General features: G+C 51.8%; 1 protein-coding gene across 1 annotated transcript; it reads left to right on the forward strand.

Moving 5' to 3' along the window:
• Positions 1–402: 402 nt before the first annotated feature.
• HS1BP3 (HCLS1 binding protein 3) lies at positions 403–20,169 on the forward strand. The gene is made up of 7 exons (XM_074194880.1): positions 403–466; positions 4,824–4,989; positions 8,467–8,674; positions 10,960–11,164; positions 16,689–16,864; positions 18,020–18,158; positions 19,081–20,169. Exons 1-7 carry the CDS (start codon positions 432–434, stop codon positions 19,382–19,384), a joined length of 1,233 nt encoding a protein of 410 aa, XP_074050981.1. The 5' UTR covers positions 403–431; the 3' UTR covers positions 19,385–20,169.
• The last annotated feature ends 811 nt before the right edge of the window (positions 20,170–20,980 follow it).

The raw sequence follows: 20,980 nt of genomic DNA on the forward strand, positions 1-20,980 counted from the left end.
TTGTCTCTTCACCTCTGGGGGCTGTCTGCCCCGACTGTAGCCGCTTGGGGTCGGCTCTGCCTGGGAGGAATCGTTGTTCAGACCGGAATGGGGAGGGAGACGGACAGACGGACAGACGGACGGGCCCCCCAGTGCCCCCACCCCAGCTGGACCCGCGATCGGGGGCGGCGGAGGCCGAGGAGCGCAGGCGCGGCGGATGGGGCCTGGGGCCCCCAAGATCGCAGCTTCTGGTGCCCCCCGCCTCTCTGCACCCCACAGGAGCCCCGGCCCGCCCCCCGCGGGCCCCTCTGCCCCGGAGGCGGCTCCCCGGCTCCACCCCCGGCCTGGGCCGGGCCCGAGGGCGGGGAGCAGGAGGAGGAGGAGGAGGAGGAGGAGGAGGAGGAGGAAGGCCGGGAAGGCAGGGAGGAGGCGGAGGAGGGGGCCGCGGCGCCATGCAGCCGGGCCCCGCGGTGCTCGTGGCCGGCAGGTGAGGCCGGGGTCCCCCCAGCTCCCCATTCTGGGCCGGCATCCGAGGCGCCCCAGGGCCTCCCCTCGGAGGCTGGGGGGAGTAGCGCGAGCCCCCGTCGGACGAGCAGGGGGAGCCCCCCTTTCTCCGGCACCTGCCCCCCTTTCCTCAGATGCCCCCAGCTACAGCGGAGCAGCCTGGGGCACGGGGAAGGGAAGGGGCCCCCGCAGGCCCACAGCAGCCAGAGGAAGGCTGCAGGGGGACCCCAGGGCCGCCCGGCTCAGGGGAGAGCTGGCGTTGAGCCGGACCCCAGAGGGCCAGGAGAGGGGAGACCGAGGGAGGAGTGGGCGCCGGAGCAACTCCTCAAAATGGAGGGTCCAGGAGGGCGACTCCCCCTAAGTCGGCGGGTCACCTGAAGCCGGTGCCAAGGCGGGGAAGCCAAGGGGGCAGGCCGAGGAGGAGAGAAGCCTGCCCTGGGGGGGGGGGGTCACCGAGGCACTGGTCCCCGGGCAGCAGATGGGGTATCTGCCAGGGGGAGCGGTGGGAGGGGTGGGAGAGACCCCGGGGCTTTCCAGACCAAATAAAGAGGGTGCAAGGTTTGGCCCAGGAGACTAGGTGGCCCCAGGGACAGGGAGAGGGCATGGTCTGGAGGCACTTCAGGAAGACCGCTGGGACAGCTGGGCGAAGAGCGGATTGGGGTGGGAAGGGGCTTGATGGGCAGCGCCAGTAGCACCGCGGTAAGGGAGAGGGAGAAGAGCACCCAAGTCAGAGTCCTGGGGGACACCTGGGTGTGGCCTGGGTGAAGCCCAAGCAAAGGGAATGGGAAGGAGCAGTCACACGGGTTGGGGGAGAACTGGGAGAGAGACAGAGAAGTAAGGGGGGGGGGGGCAGAGACAGAGAGACACAGAGAGAGACAGAGAGAGAGAGACAGACAGACAGACAGACAGAGACAGAGAGGAGAGAGAGAGAGAGAGAGAGAGAGAGAGAGAGACAGAAACGGAGAGACACAGAGAGACAGAGAGACACAGAGAGAGAGGAGAGAGACAGAGACAGAGAGACAGAAACAGAGAGACACAGAGAGAGAGAGACACACAGAGAGAGAGAGACACACACAGAGGGAGAGACAGAGAGACACACAGAGAGACAGAAAGAGAGAGACAGACAGAGACACAGAGAGACAGAGAGAGAAAGAGACAGAGAGAGAGAGTCCTAAAATCCTAGAGGGGAGAGAGACAAGGAGACAGTGACCCCCAGTGCCTAGGGCTGCAGAGAAATCATTGCATCAGACAACTAAAAGATCACAGATAACCTTGGAGGGAGTAGGGAGTAGTTTCAGTGCATTGAGATCAGAAGTCAGATTGTAAGGCGGGGAAAGAAAGTGAGAGGAGAGGCTCCTAATGTAGAAGGTCTTTTCAAATTTGGCTCCAAAGGGTAGAAGAGATACAGGATTCTAGTTAGTGGGGACAGAAGGGTCAAGTGAGGATGGAGGAGACCTGGGCAGTGTTTGTGGTCAGGAGACACTGAGCCAGGAGAGAGAGAGAGACAGAGACAGAGTTTGTGTCAGAGCACAAATAGAAGTGAGATGACAGAAGGAAAGAGTGACCTGTTGGAGGATACAGGATGGAAGAAGACCACCTATGTGTGTTGAGGCCTTATCCTTGACAAGAAGAAGGGGCACCTCTTCACATCAGACAAGGGCCAGGCAGGATAGTGCAGAAACCATCTGAGTAAAGATGAAGCAGGAGGGAGAAGAGGGAGATCACAGCCAAAGAAATACGAGGTCCCCAGGTGAGAGTTTGCAGGTATCATAATATTCTGGAGCTTCCTTGTTTCCCAGAGCTAAGGCCCAGCAAACAGCTTGTTCCTAGGCTTGACCTAACAAAAATCCTTTGCATTCTGGATGACCTCACCCTCTGCTAAGTATTGCTTGGACTAGCACCTGATGTTCACTGAGGGGCTGAGCTAGCTCCCCCTATTGCCCAGGGTCATCCATTACATGTTCACAATTCCTGTTCTCCAGGTTCCATCACAGAACCTTGTTTCTATACCCCCTAAAGTAATCATGACCCCCAAGACTTGAGACAATGATTATTCCCACAGGCCCCAAGAATGCCTCTGTTATCCAAAGAAATGCCAACCAGAACTGGTCTCAAGACCTAAGAATGATTGTGTTGTGGGCCAACCCCTTTCATGGATCCCAGCAGCCCCAGACTTCTGAGGAGGGGAGGCTTCCACCTACAGTTGTCTTTTTCCTTGCTCTGAAATGAATTAAGTTTCTGTTTGTGTCCTGACTCTCCTATCCCTAGAATGCTCTATTTGGCCCCAGCCAGCCACAGGTTAGAGGCAGACTCCCATCCACTTGACCTAGGGAAGGGGATCTCAATTAGCCCAGTGACTAGAACATTGGACTGAGAGTGATGAAGTTCAAATCTGGGCTCGTTTACTTCCTAGGTGTGTCACCCTGGGCAACATATTTAGCCTCTGTCTCAGTTTCCTCATCTGTAAAGTGAATATAATAATTGCACCTTAGGATTGTTGTGGGGATCAATATTTGTAAAGCAGTTTTCAAACTTGAAAACACTATTAAACCCCAACTATGTTGAGAAATTTGAGAAGGGATAAAAAGCTTTGGGAGTGCTGCTGTGGTAATAAGTTGCATCCTAGAAATTTGGGGTGGGACCAGTGAGCCCGGTTTCCCCATTTTGTCCTACTTTCCTTTGTATATGTGAGAGCAAAGGGTAGTAGGACTGAACCAAGAATCAGGAAGGATTTGAAGCCACCCAGTATGAAGGCCAGGGTTCCTTGTTAAGGAAGGAAAGGGATGTCCTGGAGCCGCCCATGAGGGTCTCAGCACAGTAGCCAGTCCAGATTAAAATGGAATTGAGAAATGTTTCTCAAAATTCTTAAAAATATAGTGTAACATAGAGAGTGTTATTTTATTACTTTCTAAGCCGGTATGCATGGGCAGCTAGGTAGCACAGTGGATCAAGAAAGGCCTGGAGTAAGGAAGAGCTGAGTTCAAATTTGACCTCAGACACTTCCTAGGTGTGTGACCTTGGGCAAATCACTTAGCTCCTGTTTGCCTCAGTTCATCATCTGTAAAGTGGGGATTTACTGGAGAAGGAAATGGCAAACCACTCTACTATCTCCACCAAGAAAACTTCATGGACAAAGTCCCTAGGGTCACAAAGTCCATAGGAACACAGTCAACTTGCCCCACAAGGATCTGCTTCTATTTAAGTTTGCCTCTACTGTCCTAGAAACAGCTGCTGGGATTTTGTGTGGCTGGTAAATATGGATTGAGTGTTGGGGTAGGGGGAGAGTGGGATGAGGTCATGGGCAGCCAGGAGCATTCTGACTCCCCCCACCCCAGCTGTCCCATTGGGGCTTGAGAGGAAGGTCAGCCAAGAGCAGCCCGAGAAGCTGTGTCATTGGGAGTGGGGAAGGTGGGCAAAGGCTGCCTAAGGAGCTGACGTTCCAGAGGGCACAGGAGAAGGGGTGGGTGGGTAGCTTTAGAGGGGAGAGTTGGGGGAGGATAAGTTAAGGACATCAGTGGAGGGGGGAAATGGAGAATGGGCTTGAATAATGGCAGCCAGAGATTCAGAATCACTGGGATGAGGGGCTGGAAATAGGTAACTCACTGAGGATTCCATCCAGGTTGGTTATCACCATCCATTCAGAATGGAGTCAGGGAACCAGGCAGCAGGAAACCAGGGCACTAGGATGAGTAGAGGGACGGCTCCTCAGGGAGGAAGGAAGCCTCCTTCCTCCCCAGGCAGGGGGGCTGCTGCAGGGGCAGAGGCGTCTTCAGGGAGTGGAGGTTGCTGGGGTATGGTAGAGAGGTCAGGCTGGGAGAGGAGGGTGTCTCTGGGTGGTCCTCCCTTGGTGAATGGTAACAACCAGAAAAGGGCAAATGTACCTCATGCGCCAGAGGCCCTTGGGAATTCTCTGGGGGCCTCTGGGCCTCCATCATTTGGAAGAATTATTTTCCAATCTGGATAGTCAAGAGGTTGCACCAGCTAAGAGCTGTCGCTGACCTCCTCCCATCCAGCAGGTGACCTGACCATGTAAGAGTGTTGGGAACTGGAGGCAGAAGAGCCGAGTTCCAAATCTCCCTCAGACAGTTGCCAGTTGCCTCCATTGTCTGGCCTGAAAAATCAGGTTGATAGATGTAGTACCTGGCTACCTGAGCCACTGAGTGGAAGCTGAGAGTGAGCCCCCAAAGTCCCCTCTGTCCCTTCTGTTTGCAGAAATCCCTGAGGGCAAACATTGGGGCCCTTTTTATTTGCAGGACCAGATTCTGGTCTCTTGTCCAAGGATCTCTCACCTGCTGCCCCTCCCTGATTCACTGACCTTGCCTTCTCCTTCCTCCATGTAGGCAAGTTCAGAATGTTCACACCGGCTTGGACCTCTCGGTCCCCACCTACCAGGAATTCCGGGGGAAGATGATGTCCGGCCACGTAGAATACCAGATTGTGGTGGTGACTTGGCTGTCTGCCTTCAAGTCAGCCAAGCACAGGGCCGGGGACGTCGTCCAGTTCATGGTGAGCACCCGTCCTCTAGTTGCACTGGGCAGGGGACCTGCCTTTGAGCCTCCATTCCCCGGGCAGCCTCTGGGGAGGAAAAAGATGCTTAGTTTTATTTATTAGTCCAATAGTTTTCTTGCTTTTGATTTTTATTAATTTCTCCTTTAATTTTTAGAATTTCTAATTTGGTATTGAATTGGGGGTTTTTAATTTGTTCTTTATTTTTTTAGTTGTATGCATAATTCATTGATTTCCTCTTTTTCTAATTGATTCATGTAAGCACTTAAAGATATAATATATCTCCTAATAACTGGCTTGGCTATATCCCATAAGTTTTGGTTTGTTGTCTCGTTGTTGTCATTATCTAGGATGAAATCATTAATTCTATCTAAAATTTGTTGTTTGATCCATTCATTGTTTAAAATGAGGTTATTTAGTTTCCAGTTAGTTTTAGGTCTGTCTTTCCATGGTCCATTATTGCAAGTGATTTTTATTTCATTATGATCTGAGAAGAAAGTATTTACTATTTCTTCCTTTCAGCATTTGATTATAAGGTTTTTGTGCCCTAGTACGTGATCAGTTTTTGTGTAAGTGCTATGCACTGCAGAAAAAAAAAGTATATTCCTTTCTATCCCCATTCAGTTTCTTCCATAAGTCTATTATGTCTAGGTTTTCTAACATTGTATTTACCTCCTTAACTTCCTTCTTGTTTATTTTATGGTTAGATTTATCTAAATCTGAGAGAGGGAGGTTGAGGGTCTCCCACTAGTAGAGTTTTGTTGTCTATGTTTTCCTTCTCTTCTAAGAATCTGGATGCTATACCATTGGATGCACACATATTTAGTACTGAAATCACTTCATTGTCTATGGTACCTTTGAGGAGGATATAGTTTCCTTCCTCATCTCTTTTAATGAGATATATTTTAGCAGCTGCTTTGTCTGAAATAAGGATAGCTATCTCTGCCTTTTTCACTTCGGTTGAAGCAAAATATGTTTTGCTCCAACCTTTTACCTTTCCTCTATATGTATCTCTCTGCTTCAAATGAGTTTCTTGTAAGCAGCATATTGTAGGATTCTGGTTTTTAATCCACTCTGCTATTTGCTTATGTTTTAAGGGAGAGGTCATCCCATTCACATTCAAAGTTATAATTACTAACTCTTTATTGCCCTCCATCCTATCTTCCCTCTGTTTGTATTCCCCCCCCCTTTTTCACTTTATCCATATTCCCCAGTATTTTACTTCTGAATATCACTTCCTTCAGTGTGTTTGCTCCCTTATATCCACCCCCTCCCCTGTCTTTCCCCTTTCCCTTTGCCTGTGGGATCATTTTGAAGCTTTGCTAAAACGGCAACAAAATCATACTTACCCTTTGATCAGGCAATATTACCACTAGGCCTTATCCCAAAGAGATAAACAAAAAAGAAAAGAACTTTATATGTAAATATATATGTATATAAATATAATTTATAGCAGTTCTTCTATTGGTGTCATATTAGAAATTGAGGGGGTGTTTATTGATTGGGAAATGAGTGAACAAGCTAAGTATTAGAACACTATTATACTATGAGAAATGATAAAACAAAATGCTCTCAGAAAATCTGGAAATATATATATGAACTGACACAGAATAAAGTGAGCAGAACCAGGAGACCATCGTATATGGTAACAGCAGTATTGTATGATGACTAAATGTGAATAGTAGAGCTATTTTCAATAATGCAACTGATGCAAGACAGTTCCAAAGGACGCATGATGAAAAATATTATTCACCTTTAGAGGAAAGGACTGATGGTGTTTAAATGCAGATTAAAGCAAATTTTTTGGACTTTCTTTATTTTTCTTGTTTTTTTGGCCTGTGTTCTCTTTCACAACGTGACTAACAGAAATATGTTCTTCATGGTGGCACATGTAGACCCTATATTAAATTAACTTCTCAATGACAGGGAGTGTAATTTGCAATTCAAAATTTTTAAAAAATAAATGTTAAAAACTGTTTTGACATGTTATTGGGAAAATACAAAATGATTTTTTAAATGTCAAAGGTTATCATGGAGCCACATTTTCAACATGGAATGGGGGATTAGACTTGTACCTTATGCCCCTTGAGGGTGTAGAACCAAAGGACAGTGAGACACTAGGAAGATTAGGAAGACCTTCCTAACAGGGTCTTAGGTGCTTAATAGAAGCTTGTGGACTCAGTGACACTGGATGGACTGGGGGAGTGAGCTTCCCCTCCCTAGAGGACTTCAAGGAGAGACAGGATTACCAAGAATGTTGCAGGTTCTAGGCAAGGCCCAGGTGGGCGAGCCAGTCTCTGGGGTCCCCAGGCCACCATCTTCAGGAAAGATTTTTTGATTCCTTTTGGACCTCTTGGTGGCCACACAAATCATTGGTTGGTGGGTTGGGTCTTGTCCTTCATTATAGAAGAATTCCAAAATGACATCACTCTGACAAATGTGTGATCCAATGTGTCCAATATGACTGATCAAATCGATATGAGCTGGGGATGCTCTACCAAGAGTTGGGCACAAATAGTCCATGTGAACACCTGGGGAGAGTACTCTAAACATATGGATGTCACATTTACAAAGACATCATTCATAACCAATCATTAGAAGCTGCTACTGAACTACCAGATCCGAATACCAAAGAAATCACAAAAAAGGGTAAAAAAAAAAAACCCACATATACAAAAGTATTCCTAGCAGTTCTTTTCCTGGTGGCAAGGAATTGAGGGGATACCCATCCATTGGGAAGGCTGAACAGACTGTGTTTTATGTATGTGATGGAGCACTATTGTTCTGTAAGAAATCATGAGGGAGGGGATTTCAGAGAAGCCTGGAAAGACTTGAACTGAGGCTGAGTGAAATGAGCAGAACCAGGAGAACATTTTGTACTCTATCAACAACATTGGGTGATGATCAATTAGAATGGACTTTTCACCTCTATAGTACAATAATCAAAGACAATTCTAAAAGCCTTGTGACAGAAAATACCATCCATAGCCAGAGAAGGAACTGTGGAGTTTCAATGCAGACCAAAGCTTGCTAGCTTCAATTTTTAAAAGTTGTTTAAAAGTTGGTTTTTCTAATTTTTCCCCCATTTTGATTTGATTCTTTAACAAAATGATTAATATAGATTTTTGTTTAGCTTGATAATACATGGAGAGCCTAATTAGATTATTTTCTGTTGGGGGAGGGGAAGGGAGGGAGAAAAATGTGAACTTCAAAACCTTGCAAAAATGATTGATTAAAAACTATCTTTGATTGTAGATAGAAAAAATAAATAATATCTTTTTTTTTAAAGTGACTGGTGGCAAGCCCTGGGAGGTTCCCCTTCTCACCCTTGGGACATGGCAGAGCTCTCAAGTCCAGGAGCCACTGGTATCCCTCAGAGGCAATCCCCAACCCTCATGGCTGGACTCTTCTTCCTCCCACCTCACTGGATGATCTCTCCCCTTGGGCTGATGTCAGCATGGGTCTGTGTCATTCCAGGTTTCCAAAAAATACAGTGAGATCGAGGAGTTTTACCAGAAGCTGACAAGTCGATATCCCCAGGCTGCCCTTCCTCTGTTCCCCAGGAAAACCTTGTTTACTGGGGAGTCTGATATACGGGAACGGAGAGCTGTCTTCAATGACATTATGCGTCAGATCTCGAAGGATGGGGAGCTCGCCACCAGCCCCGAACTGCTGGAATTCTTAGGTGAGAACTCAGGTATTTGATGTTTGGACACATCCACCATCCTCACCTCGGGACATGGAGGCATTGTTGGCTAACATGTTAAATTTGCATTGGTTTCTAGAGGGGCAGAACTGGGAAGACCCTAAGAAAAGGGAATGTCTAAGTTGGGAGGGAGTTTAGAAAAGGGAATGGCAAAACTGGAAGGGAGCTTAGAAAAGGAAATGACTGAGCTAGGAGCTACCATAGAACAGGGAGGGGACCTAGAACAGGGAGTGTCAGAGCTGGGAGGGACTTTAGAACAGGGGAGATTAGAATTGTGAGGACCCTTAGGACATTGGACAGAATAGGTCAGCACTAGGAGGGACCTTGGGCCAGAGACTATGGAATGGCAGCCCAGAGGAGCAACACAGTAAATGAGCCACATCTTGAACCCAGTTCTCCTGCTTCCTAGTCCAGGACTTCTGAAAAGTGATGGGGTCACCCAAAGGAATCTTTTTGTTCCTTAGGTTTTTGTAAGGCAAATGGGGTTAAGTGGCTTGCCCAAGGCCACACAGCTAGGTAATTATTAAGTGTCTGAGACCAGATTTGAACCCAGGTACTCCTGACTCCAGGGCCAGTCTTTTATCCACTGTGCCACTTAGCCACCCCCCAAAGGAATCTTTAATAAGGGATTTTCCTGTTGAATTTCTGAGTTTAAAAAATGACAAGGCTTCTGCCCTCATGTAGTTAAGGAATAACCACAGAGGCCAGGAACCCTTCCCAACTGGGTGCCAGACTGGTCCCAGTTCATAGGTCCCCAGATTTAGAAAGAGAAGGGACGTTTGATGAAGAAATTGAGGAAGCCAGAAAGGGCAGTGCCTTCCCTGGGTCACACAGCAGAGAAGTGGCAGAGCACAGATTTGAACCCAGATCTCTGCCTCCCTCCCCTCCCCAATACCCCTTCTCTTCTAGCCAGCCCTGCTTCCTCACCAGGCTTGGCCCCACATCTGGCAGTCCTTTTACCTCCTGACCCCCCAACCCTCTGGGCGACTGCTGCCCCACCGCTAGTGCTCTCTGGGCCTTGGGGCCAGCCTTGGTCTTGTACATTTTCTCCAGCCCCTGTGTGCCTGGCCCTGTGTGAGCTCAGGAAATGAGGGAGAGGCAGCATGCCAGGCCAAGGCTGGAGGTGCCTGAAAAGTGGGTGTGCCAGAGGCAAGCAGTGGAACTGAACTGGTGACTATTTACAGTCCAATTCATTCATTCCAGTGCCTCCCTCCTAAACTCCCAGCATCCTCTGCCGCCCGCTCCTCGTCGTGTCCTCTGACTCACGTGATCCTTATGGGGGTGGCATGGGCATGGGGAGGCTCCTCTGGCTCTGCTTTTGGCTTACTCTTTCCAGAGTTCTCTCCAGACTGCTTGGTTCTCCCAAGATTTCCTGGTCTTTATTGCATTTCTATATTCTGGTTAGGAGTGGGAAGGCCAGGTCACAGGGGAGCTAGGACATGGGGGAGCCCAGCATCCCCAGCACTTCCCTGTCTGGTCTCTCACATTCAGGTGGCTTCCACTTTGGGGCAATTACACAAAATGCTCTCCTCTTATTCCTCCTGCTCACTTAGTAAGCATTTATTAGGTACTTTCTGTTTGCCTGGCGCTGTGCTGAATATTGGGAACACAATGAAAAGCCAAGCCCACAGGCCCTAAGGAAACTCACAGTCTAATGGGGGAACCAGCGGGGGTGGGGGGCAGGCTGGCCGCCTGGACAGACGATGGAGAGAGAGATGGGACAGACCAGAGAGAAGGAAGACGTGTCAAGTGCCTCCTGTGTACCATCAAAGAAAGGGGAAAGCAGTCCCTCTCCTTAAAGAGCCCCCCTTGGAATGGAAGCCCCACTGAACTGTTTGCAGAATGGTGCCAGGTCGTCTCAGAGGGGAGGGCCCTGGGAGCTGAGAGGCCATGCAGGGCCTCCCAGGGACTGGCAAGCTCAGAGGGCACAGGCCGGTGGCATTGCTGGGACAAAGGGGGTTCGTGTGGGGCACTGACTAGAATCTGCAGGTTGCTCTCCCAACATTCCCCCAGTTTTCCATCTCCCCAGCAGCGAATGTGGGGACCTGTTTGTCCCAACGCTGCCACCATTGGGCTATGATGCTTTTAATGATGTTTGCTAGGTTGATGGGGTGAGATGCTGCTACCCCAGGCTTGTCTTTAATACAGTTTTCTTTTTAGTTCCCATCCAAATTCTTTACTTCCCACATACCTTCCCTTGGCAAGTAAAACTGGTGCCTTCCACCCCAAAGACTTGTTCCTGTCCCTCCTTTTGTCTTCTACAGGAACTAAAGCCTCTGGGGGAACAGATTTAATTGGGAGGAATCTCCTGGAGCAAGAGAAGGATGAGGCTGATGGGGACGGGATTGACTTCTTTCAGGAGCCAGACAAGACAGAGGTTGGGGTCCCCCTGCCCAGCAGCCAGAGCCCCCTGGGAGAAGAGGAGGAAGAGGAAGAAGAGGAGATTCTGGACCCCTTGGGTATCCTGCGGTATGTCTGCATCATCCTGAATCCTTTGACATTATCTCAGATCATTTATTGCTGAGAAGAGCTACGTCCTTCACAGCTGATCCTAAGACAGCCTTGCTCGGACTCTGGGCGACGTTCTCCTCATTCTGCTCCCTTCACTTTACAAACTGCTGCCTTTTCACTTCAGCTGAAGTTTGTTGGCTTCTCCTCCAGCCCCTAATTTAACTCTGTGTGTGTGTGTTTTGGAAGCAACATATTGTTGGGTTCTGGTTCCTAATCCATTCTACTATCTGCTTCTATTTTATGGTGAACTTGTCCATTCATGTTCACAGTGCTTCTTACTGTGTTATTCCTTCCAATCCCATTTTCTTCTGCTCACCTTTTTCAATCTTTTTCATCCTGTCCCTCCTTGGAAGTCTGTTTTGCTTCTGATCATGCCTCCCTTAAATCCATTCTTCATTTTATAATTATTTTCCTTTTCCCTGTCCTGCCCTCCACCTTTTGTCTTAAATCCTTCCTTTCCTATTTTCCTATTGATTTCTATACTGTGTGTGTGTGTGTGTGTGTGTGTGTGTGTGTGTGTGTGTATTCTTCCCTTGTTGAACCAATTCCAATAAGAGTGAGGTTCGAGCTTTGCCTGCTCTCCCACACCTCCATTCCCCTTCCTTACATGAGAAAATCTTCCCCTTTCTGTTTCTCCCTTGTCCCTTCTCCTAGTTCACACTGCTTTCTTACCCATTCATCTAGTTTTTGAGATCATCCCATTTTAATTGATTCACATCCAGGCTCTCTATCTATGTAGACTCCTTCTAATTACCCTAATAATGATAAAGTTCATAGGAACTAGAATGCGCCCTCTTCCCCTGTAGGAATGTAAAGGGTCTACTTTATTGAATCCCTTGTGATTTTTCTTTCTTGTTTACTTTTTTTTTTACTTCTCTTGAGTCTTGCATTTGAATGCCAAATTTTCTCTTCAACTCTATTATTTTCATCAGGAATTCTTGAAAGTCCTCTATTTTCATAAGTGTCCATTTTTCCCCTGGAGGATTGTTGTTCTCATTGTAATCCTAACTCCTTCACCTTCTGGAATATTTTAGACCAAGCCTAATGTGAATGTGGAAGCTGCTAAATCTTGTGGGATCCTGACAGTAATGCCACAATATTTGAATTGTTTCTTTCTAACTGCTGCAGTATTTTCTCCTTGACCTGGGAGCTCTGAATTCAGCTATAATACTCCTGGGAGGTTTTCTTTTGGGGTGTCTCTTTTGGGTAGATGGGTCGAATCTTTTGATTTCTCTTTTTTATCCTCTGGATCTAGGATGTAAAGCAATTTTCCTCTGTGATCCCTTGAAATATGACAGCCAGCCTCTATATGATCATGGCTTTCAGGTAGTTCAATAATCCGTCAATTATTGCTGCTCAATCTATTTACCAGGTCAGTAGTTTTTCCAATGAGATATTTCACATTCTCTTTCTTTTTTAAAAAATTCATTTGAGGGGCAGATAGGGGGTGCAGTGGATAGAGCACCAGCCCTGGAGTCAGGAGGATCTGGGTTCAAATCCGGCCTCAGACACTTAATAATTACCTAGCTGTGCGGCCTTGGGCAAGCCACTTACACCCCATTGCCCTGCAAAAAAACAAAAAAAAATTCATTTGATTTTAAATGTTCTTTGAAGTCTCATGGAGTCATTGGCTTTTACTTGCCCAATTTCCATTTTTAAGAAATTGCTGACCCAGTGACTTTTTCCACCTTCTTTTCCATTTCACCTTTGAGCTCTCACCTCTCTGTCTTTTCCACAAGTACAACACAAGACCTTTATCAAATTACTTTGCAGAAATCTCTGTTGACCATCCATGTTACCCTTCTCTTGTGGCAGCCCCATCACCAGAACAAACAGTTTCCTGGGGCCTTTCCCAGTCTTGAGAATGTCGACCTGGCTCTATGGGAATCCCTACTTTTTTGTCTTCTTTTCTTTTCTCCTTATTTATTTATTTGTTTGTTTCCCAATTACCTGCAAAGATGATGTTCAACATTCATCCTTTTACAAGCTTTTGAGTTCCACATTTTTCCACCCCCTTCCTTTCTTACCCCTGTCCCCATGGCAAGAAACAATCTAGTATGGGTTATACCTGGAAAATGTCATTAACATATTTCTACATTAGTCAAACTGTGCAAGAAAAGCTAGCAGGAGAAAGAAAATACATAAAAGTAGTTTAGAAAAGTTTTTGCTCTGCTTTCAGAGTCTGTGGTTTTTCCCCTCTAGATGTAGATGGCGTTTTCCTTAATGGTTCTCTCTGAATTGTCCTTGATCTCTGCAACTGCTGAGAGGAGATGTGTCCAGCCTAGCTGACCATCTCGCAGTATTGCTGTTAGTATGGATGGCATTCCTCCGGTTCTGCTCGTGTCACTCAGCAGCGGTTCATTTTACCTTCTCGAGTCTTCCCAAGAACCACAGCCGTGCTCCCAGATCTTTATTTGGCTGACCGTTCTCTTCCCTTTGTTGATGGGCAAGACAATCCTGGCCGTTCTCCAGGCCATTGGTCCCTCCTACATTTTCCATGGTCCTTCTGATGTTCTCAGCAGGGGCTCAGCAGTCATATCTACTGGCCCTTCAGGACCCCCGATGTCTTTCCTCTGGGTCCAGTGCCAAGGATTCATCCCTTCTCTCTTTGCTTCTCTTGGAGATCACCTCTTCATCCCTCAACTCACAACTGAGGACACATTGCCTTGTTGCCCCTGCCCTTGGGACTACCCTCTCTCTTCAGGGGTCTTCCCTTCCTCCCAAGGCAGCTTTGCCAAAAGTCACTTTTGCTCTGGATCCAGTCTTCACCTTGGTCCTCACCAGCCTTCCCTTCTTGGGAACTGGAAATCCCTGACACTGGTTTATAGGACCATTTGAGGTGACACTGGCTCCAGGGCTGCCCTTTTCCCTCTGGATTAGCTGATTGCTGAGGTCTTGTCCTCTGCCCTCAGATCTTCCCTTGGTTGCTGATGGCAATTCCTCTTTCTTGTAGCCATTTCCTTAGCAATCGGGGTCAGCCGGGGACAATGGAGGGCTAAAGTGGAGTAATAATTGGTTGGCAGCTAGCGTCTGCCTGCCAGTGCTGCCTGGGACCCCGCCGTTCCCATTCTGCTTTGTTTTGGTTGAGATAAGAGTCCTGAACTCCGTCTCTTGTTCCTGGTCACCAGATCCAACAAAATACTGAGACTTGCCTTTCCCAGAGTCGGCCTTGGGCTGCTCCTTTTTTGGGTAGGAAAATAACTCTGTGGAGACGGAGAATGTTCCCTTGGATTTCCTCTTCACGCCAGGAGGAGGTGCCCGAGCCTGACTGGTAGCCAGCCCAGCCCCAGGCCTTCCCCTTGGGTGGCTGGCCTCCCCTTGGAGAACTGACCTTTTGCTTCATTAGTTAGGTCACTCTACTTTCCATCCCAGAAGCAGAGATTAAGTGCCTCCTGTATACAGAGCTCTATGGCTGTCTAGAAGCACCAAGGAAATAGGAGATGACACCTGGTGTCTTAGAGCCTTGAGCTGACTTGGGTCCTAAGCTCCTGGGCGCCCAGGTTGAGGGGCCTCCGAGTCTATCCTTCTCTCCCATTTTGTGAAGGAGAAAACTGGGGCTAGAGAGAGGGGGTTTGACCAAGTCACTCAGATAGGAGCCAGAATCACCGAATGTCCTTGGCAAGGGGTCATGCAGGCTTCAAGGCAGCCCCCCCAGCCCCCTGCAGGTAACTCATTCTCCCCTGGGCAGCTCCAGTCGTAGGGAAGTTCTCCCTGCCCTCCAGCTCCCATCCCTCCTACCCCGGGCTCCCTGGAGGTGCCACCCCCACATCGTACCTGCTCTTGGTGTCGAGCACGCTTTGGGGCAGAGGGCAGTGAAGACAGCGTTGGGTTTAGAGTCGGGGTCTTGATTCCAAATCAGAGCCCTTCCCTTGCTCCCTGTGTGACCCTGGCTCAGTGTCTTCCCTTCTACAGGTCTCAGTTTTTTTGATATGTAAAATGACTTTAGGGGGCTATGGGATGGATCCCTAAGGGGCCGTCCTTCCTCCTCCACTTTATCCCTCCCATTAATTGGTCCCAGGCCCCACCCCTGGTGGACTGCTGACAGGTATCTACCTTGGGTAGAGCAGCCCTGCCTGGGCTGGGTGGGCCTGAGACTTGGCCTGTCCATGCCCACTGTGGCCAGAGCGGGGAGCCCAAGAGCTGTACCAGCTTCTGGGGAGTAGCCGGTCCCTCCATCACCTGGGAGGAAGGCGAAGCAAGCATAGTGTGAGAAGGGCAGGCCTTCAGGCTCTGAAGAGGCCCCAGGCCTGGGAATGCCAGTCAGGCCAGGCTCCTTGGAGAGGCCTGCTGCCCTCCCTCCCCCGCCATCCGTGCTGCTCAATCCAACTCTTATCTTACAGGTGAGGAAACTGAGGCCTGGACTAGTCAAGTGACTGTCCACCCAACCTTGTGGCCTTTCAACTCCAAGGTCACCAAAGAGATTTCTTCAGGGCCAGATTCTCAGGTTCAAGACTACCCCCACCTCCCTCGGTTTCCCTGAAACTTTGGCTTCACCTCCTTCCTCTGCTGGCTCTAATCCTGGCTGAAGACCCCTGGGTGCAGAGACAGCTGACTCCCTCGCCTGGGGGTCCTGCCCTTTCCTCTCTCCAGAGCTCCAGCCCCCCCCCCCAGCCGGACAGGACCCCCAGAGACAGTCCAGAATGGGCTCACAGATCTCCCCTGCACTTGATCCTCTTCCAGACTTCTGCGACCGTCCCCGTTCCCCTCCCCTCCGTGAGCCCTGGAGTGCCAGGGCTGGTTGACGACACCGGGAGGTTTGCCCTTCTTGGCATTCCTTCCTGCGGCCCAGGCCCCAGTCGCCTCTCCCCTGCACTATTGCAATAGCCGCCCCGTGCTCTCCCTCCAGCTCACCCCTTCCCCCGCCTCTGTAGCTGCCCCCACAGAAACCTCTTGAGTTGAGGCCCCGCTGGAACCCGGGTGTCCTCATCCTTTCCAGCCTTCTTGCCCAGGGCCTCCCCCCAGCTTGGCGTCCACATTCAGCTACAGGAAAGGAGGGCTGCCGGAACGCTCCTCGGGCCCTGGGCGCCCCCTGCCCCACCTCTGTCTCTCTCTCCATAGGGCTCCATCTCAGTCCCTATCTCTCTCCCTCCTCCCTGTTACTGGAGGTCACCCAGCAGAGGCCAGATGACCATCGGTGAGGGATTCTGGGCTCATCTCAGGGCCTCAGAAGGAGGTTCTGGGATTCTTGGACTCTGCTGGGCCAATTAACTTTTTAGATGAATTGACTTAAACCCAGTTTCTCTCCTTACTTATCCCCCTGCCCATCCCCCTCAGTGTCCTCTGGGCTCTGCCGACCTTGTTCTACCCTCCTGCGATCAGATGTTCTGTCGCCTCGTCATCCCTCCCAGCTTTTGGCCTTACCTGTAGACCGGCTCAGCGGGCTGGTCAAAGTCTGGCCTTGGGGTCCTGGGACCCTCCACCGGAGACCTCCTTGGGGGGTGGCATCCGATCACTGACGGCTACTCTCCTCTTCCTCCCCCAGGTCCAAGAAGCCCAAAAAACCCACCACCGTCCAGCCCAGAGCCAAGGAAACCCCTCTGGGCTCAAGCAAAGAGAGCAGACCCAAGATGACCATCTTTGACACCGAGGCGGATGAAGATGATGAGCTCTTTGGCCCCCAACCTTCGAACTCGGCTCCTCGGGGCCCCGGCCGAGACAGTGAGTAGCAGCCTCCTGGGTAATCTGGGTGTTCTGGCTGGGGTCGGGAAAGGGGGCTGGGAAAAAGTCTTCGTGGGAGGTTTGAGCCTGGAGGTAGGAAGATCTGAGTTCAAATCCTGGCCGACTTGGTGGCTGTGTGACTCCAGACGAGTCACTTACCCTCTGCCTGGCCTCAGTTTCCTTTTCTGCACCCACCTCCTAGTGTGAAGAAGAAAGGGAGAGTCTCTGTCAAGTGCTTTGGGTTCCATAGCCGGGTCCAAACATCTCCTGTCGGTTCGTGAAAGGCACACTCCTCCTGGAGGCCTGCCCTGATCTCTGGGCCCCAGCCCCCCAGAACTGGGCCTAACCCACGCCCTCATCCTTGGGGTCTCCTTACGGGTTGCGATTGTCTGTGTTTGCCTCCCCCAGGACTCCAAGGGCATAGGAATGGCCCCCCAACCCCCACCCCATTGTGACAAGGAGAGGTTTGGGCTGGGGGCTGCCAGACAAGGAGGAGACCCCCATGAGTCCCCGAGCCCCCCTACCCAGCTCTGACCTGCCTCAGACCCACAGAGCTAGGGCCCTTTGTGCCCCTCCCGCCTTTAGTTGCCCCCTGTCCTCAGTGAGCTGGCAGACAGACCCCCCATGACCCCAGAGGGCAGCCCATCTCCCACCTGCATCATTGGGCAGGGTGACTTTGTCTGTCAGGCAGTCGTTTAGTAGGCGCCTCTGAACTGGGGTCTTCCTGGCTCCGGGCCCAGCCCCTGCAGAGGGGTCTAGAGACCTGGGCTAAGGTGGGGCCGCTCAGGCCGTGGACTCCCAGGGGAGCCACACATCTGCTCTCTGCGGAGTCCTGGGTTCTTTTCAGTTTGTTTCAAATTTCCCCTGGACCCCAACTCTTCCCCGGGGGCTCATGCCAGATTCAGCCTATGATCCGCTCCACCAGCCCACCCCCCACCAAAATAAAAGCCCTCCCTTAGCCCGAATGACGTCATGGCTTTAATAGTAGCCGGAGGACGGCCCGGCATCAGAGCAGATCCCCACTGGCCTGCTCCCCGGGGCTCATCCTCAGCTCCCTCCTTTTCCTTCTCTGCCCCCGGGTCCCTGCGCCCTGCCAGTGAGGAGCAGCCCAGGTCTCGATCGATTGATTGATCGATCGCTGGGCTCTCCTTCCAGACCTCAGGTTCTTCGAGGACCCTGACCTGGGAGGGAAGGTTTCCCTGGGCGATGCCTTGCTTTTGCCAACGGCCTGTGAGCGGCCCCAGGGGCCTGGCTTGGATCCAGCACCCCAAGGCCACGGAGCCAACCTCTCTGGGTAAGTTCTCCCACAGCTGGAAGGGAAGTGTGGGGCCAATGAGCCCCCCCCCATTTGACAGATGGGACCCTGGTCTGAGGGGAATTGACCTGCCCGGGGTCTCCCAGGCCCTCTGACACCCACTCCAGTGCTCCTCCCCCCATGAGGGTTAACCCAAAGGCTTTCCAGCCCTCTGCTGATGTGTCCCACAAGGCCCGAGCTTCGTTCAGGATCCCCAAGAGCCACAGGGCAATGGGAGGCCTCTGGGCCTGCAGCTGCCCCCCGGAGTGGCCCTAAGCAGGCCTGCAGCCCCCTCCCCATGGCTGGGCTCTCCGATCCCCTGTCTCTAGAGGCAGGTGGGGTCCCGCCCTGCTGGGGGTTGCCTCACGCCCCTCCCTCTGTAAAATGGGGGGCTTGGAGTCCAGCGACCCCATCTCTTCCAGCCTCCGGCCCCCTTGGAGGACTAATGGTCAGTCATTCTTCTCTCTGGGCCTCAGTCTTTGAGGTGAATAGGATTGATTTCGTCCAGTGCCTGGTCCAGGAAGCTGGGCCGGATTGGGGCTGGGCATCAGGGTGGGAACCTGGGCTGAGGGCTCCCAGGGCCTATGGCCATCAGAACTGGGGGGCTGTGGTCCTGTGACTGAGGGATGGGGGGAGACCTTGGTGTTTTATCTCGATACCCAGCTCGTCCTCCCCTGGGCCAGCTCTGCCCTGGGCATCCCTCTTGGGAGGCCAGGGACTCCCTTTTGCCTCGGCCATCTAACAGCCTCTGGATCTTCCAGAGCCCTCGATTGACTGGTCAGTCATCAGAGGAGGTGCTCCTGCCACCTTGGACCCATGGGTGTTGGGTGGGAGACACATGGCCAGGCTGGGCAGGGGCTGGCCTCAGCATTGCTGAAGGTGCCAGGGCCTGCCTACCACTCCTCCTTCCTTTGCTCCTCAGAGTTGAAGAGAACTTGGAGAAGATCTTGAGCTTGGGGTCAGAGACCAGATCCCAGGCCCTCCCGAGGGCTAAGCCGCGAGTGCCCGCCAAGCCACAGGTGCCCGCCAAGCCGCAGGTGCCCTCCAAGCCGGCGATTCCCAAGAAGCCCCTGATCCCACCCCCAAAGGTTGGTGCCCTGGCGGGGAGAGCGGCCCCACAGGAGGACCAGCAGCGGGTGCAGGCCCAGGCTCTGACCGAAGTGGACATCCTGAAGTATATCCAAGACCAATGTTCGGCCCACAGCACTGCCCCCAATCTCTTCTGAGTCAGGCCCAGCCACTGGGTTAGTGCCCGCTGCCCCAGGAGGGAGCCCTGCCTGCCAGCCAGGGGTCTGGCAAGGTCGTGCCGACCTCAACCCCAGGGTCGGCAAGGAGGATGGAGAGCTTGGGGAGGACACCCCGCTGGTCACCATCCTGGGCTATGGGGTCAACCATCTGGGCAGAGAAAGGAAAAGCCCCCTCCAATGGAAGGAGTCAGAAGAGCCAGAAGAAGGGCACCTGGGCACCTGGGGAGGACAGAGACAAAGGTCTGGGGGCCAGGACGTGTGGGTAAAGGACTGGCAGGCCCCAAAGGGGGTGATGGGGCAGAGGATGGACTGACCAACGTCTCTGCCCTTCATTTGGGGGCTGTTGGACAGACTCATTCTCCTGGGGTTTGTGGAGGAGGCAGGGCAAGCGCCCGGCAGGCTCCCCAAGCCCCCCCCCCACCTACTAACTGTGACCTTGCACAGGTCACTAACCTTTCTGTGCCTCAGTTTCCCCATCCTGAGAAGAGCCCCCAGCCTTCTCTTCTTCCTAGGGTTTTGTCAAGTGCCTTGGAGAGCCTACTGTGTCTCTGAGGGGGGTCGGGGGAAGTCAGGGGGATCTTGGGTCTTCCGGGTCTCCTATCACAGCAAGTGCTCAAATAAACTGAGATTGAAATGAGGCGACTCGGTGCCTGTGGGGGCCAGTGACTAGGCTCATTCCTGGGAGTGCCGGGGGGTTTCACAGGGAACCACACTCTATGGGAGGAGAGATGGGGCCAAGCCTGCCCCTCCCCAGGCCGCCTGGAGAAGGGGAGTCTGGGGGCAAGGTGGGCCCCGAGGGGAAGGGGCAGAGGAGGAGTTAGACTGGGGGCTCGACCCGTGTGTCTGGGGTCCCTGCCAGCTCCCAGACTCCCCAGAAGCAGGACGGCCACATCTGGGACCAGACCATCCTGCCAGTAGGCATCACGGCCTTCCTTCCTCCAGCCACAAGGAGGAGGCTCCAGGAGGGTTAGCTGGTGCCCAGGCCTGGCCGTACCTGAGCCCCAAGAGCCTCGGGTCATCCCTGCCTGGCTCCCAAGCATGATGGCCCCTGGCAGATGCCACCCTTCCTGCCCCCTTCCCAGTGCCCCCTGCTGGCATCCCAGCTGATGCCAGCTATTAAGGACAGGGTTCCCGAGGACTACTGGGCCAGGGCGCTAGCAACTCACCTCAGCCTCAGTTTGTTCTTCTGTAAAATGGGGTCAGGGGGATGTGTTGTAGAAAGGGGACCCGTGGCCATCACACTGGGGTCACTTCCCTCTATTCTCCAGGGAACCGGGGCCTCGGGGGCTGAGGAGGAAGGACGTTCCTGGGGATGAGCTAAGATTCTGGAAGTCGGGAAATCTGGTGCCGTCTGAGGGTCCCGAGGACAGGGCCCTTCTCTGCCCCCCGCCCCTCGCCCACTCCCCAGGGCTGATGTCTGAAACTGCCAGGGAGGATGGGGAGTGGGTCTTGGGGTCACTGTCCTGGTCCAGGGTCACTGGGGGGGAGGGGAGAAGGTTTAAAAACCGGTGGATTGTCATTGTTTTTCTTAGAAAAATCCACACTGCTTTTATTTTTGGAGGAGGTGGCTGAAAA

The sequence above is a fragment of the Macrotis lagotis genome, chromosome 1 (genome assembly GCF_037893015.1).
Source record: "Macrotis lagotis isolate mMagLag1 chromosome 1, bilby.v1.9.chrom.fasta, whole genome shotgun sequence".
NCBI lineage: Eukaryota > Metazoa > Chordata > Mammalia > Peramelemorphia > Peramelidae > Macrotis > Macrotis lagotis.

Bases quoted from the DNA above. Each gene is read 5' to 3' on its own strand.
- HS1BP3 (XM_074194880.1), top strand. From the start codon at position 432: ATGCAGCCGGGCCCCGCGGTGCTCGTGGCCGGCAG. The intron at 16,865-18,019 runs GTGAGTAGCAGC...CTCTCCTTCCAG, and splicing joins TCGGGGCCCCGGCCGAGACA to ACCTCAGGTTCTTCGAGGAC. The intron at 18,159-19,080 runs GTAAGTTCTCCC...TTTGCTCCTCAG, and splicing joins CACGGAGCCAACCTCTCTGG to AGTTGAAGAGAACTTGGAGA.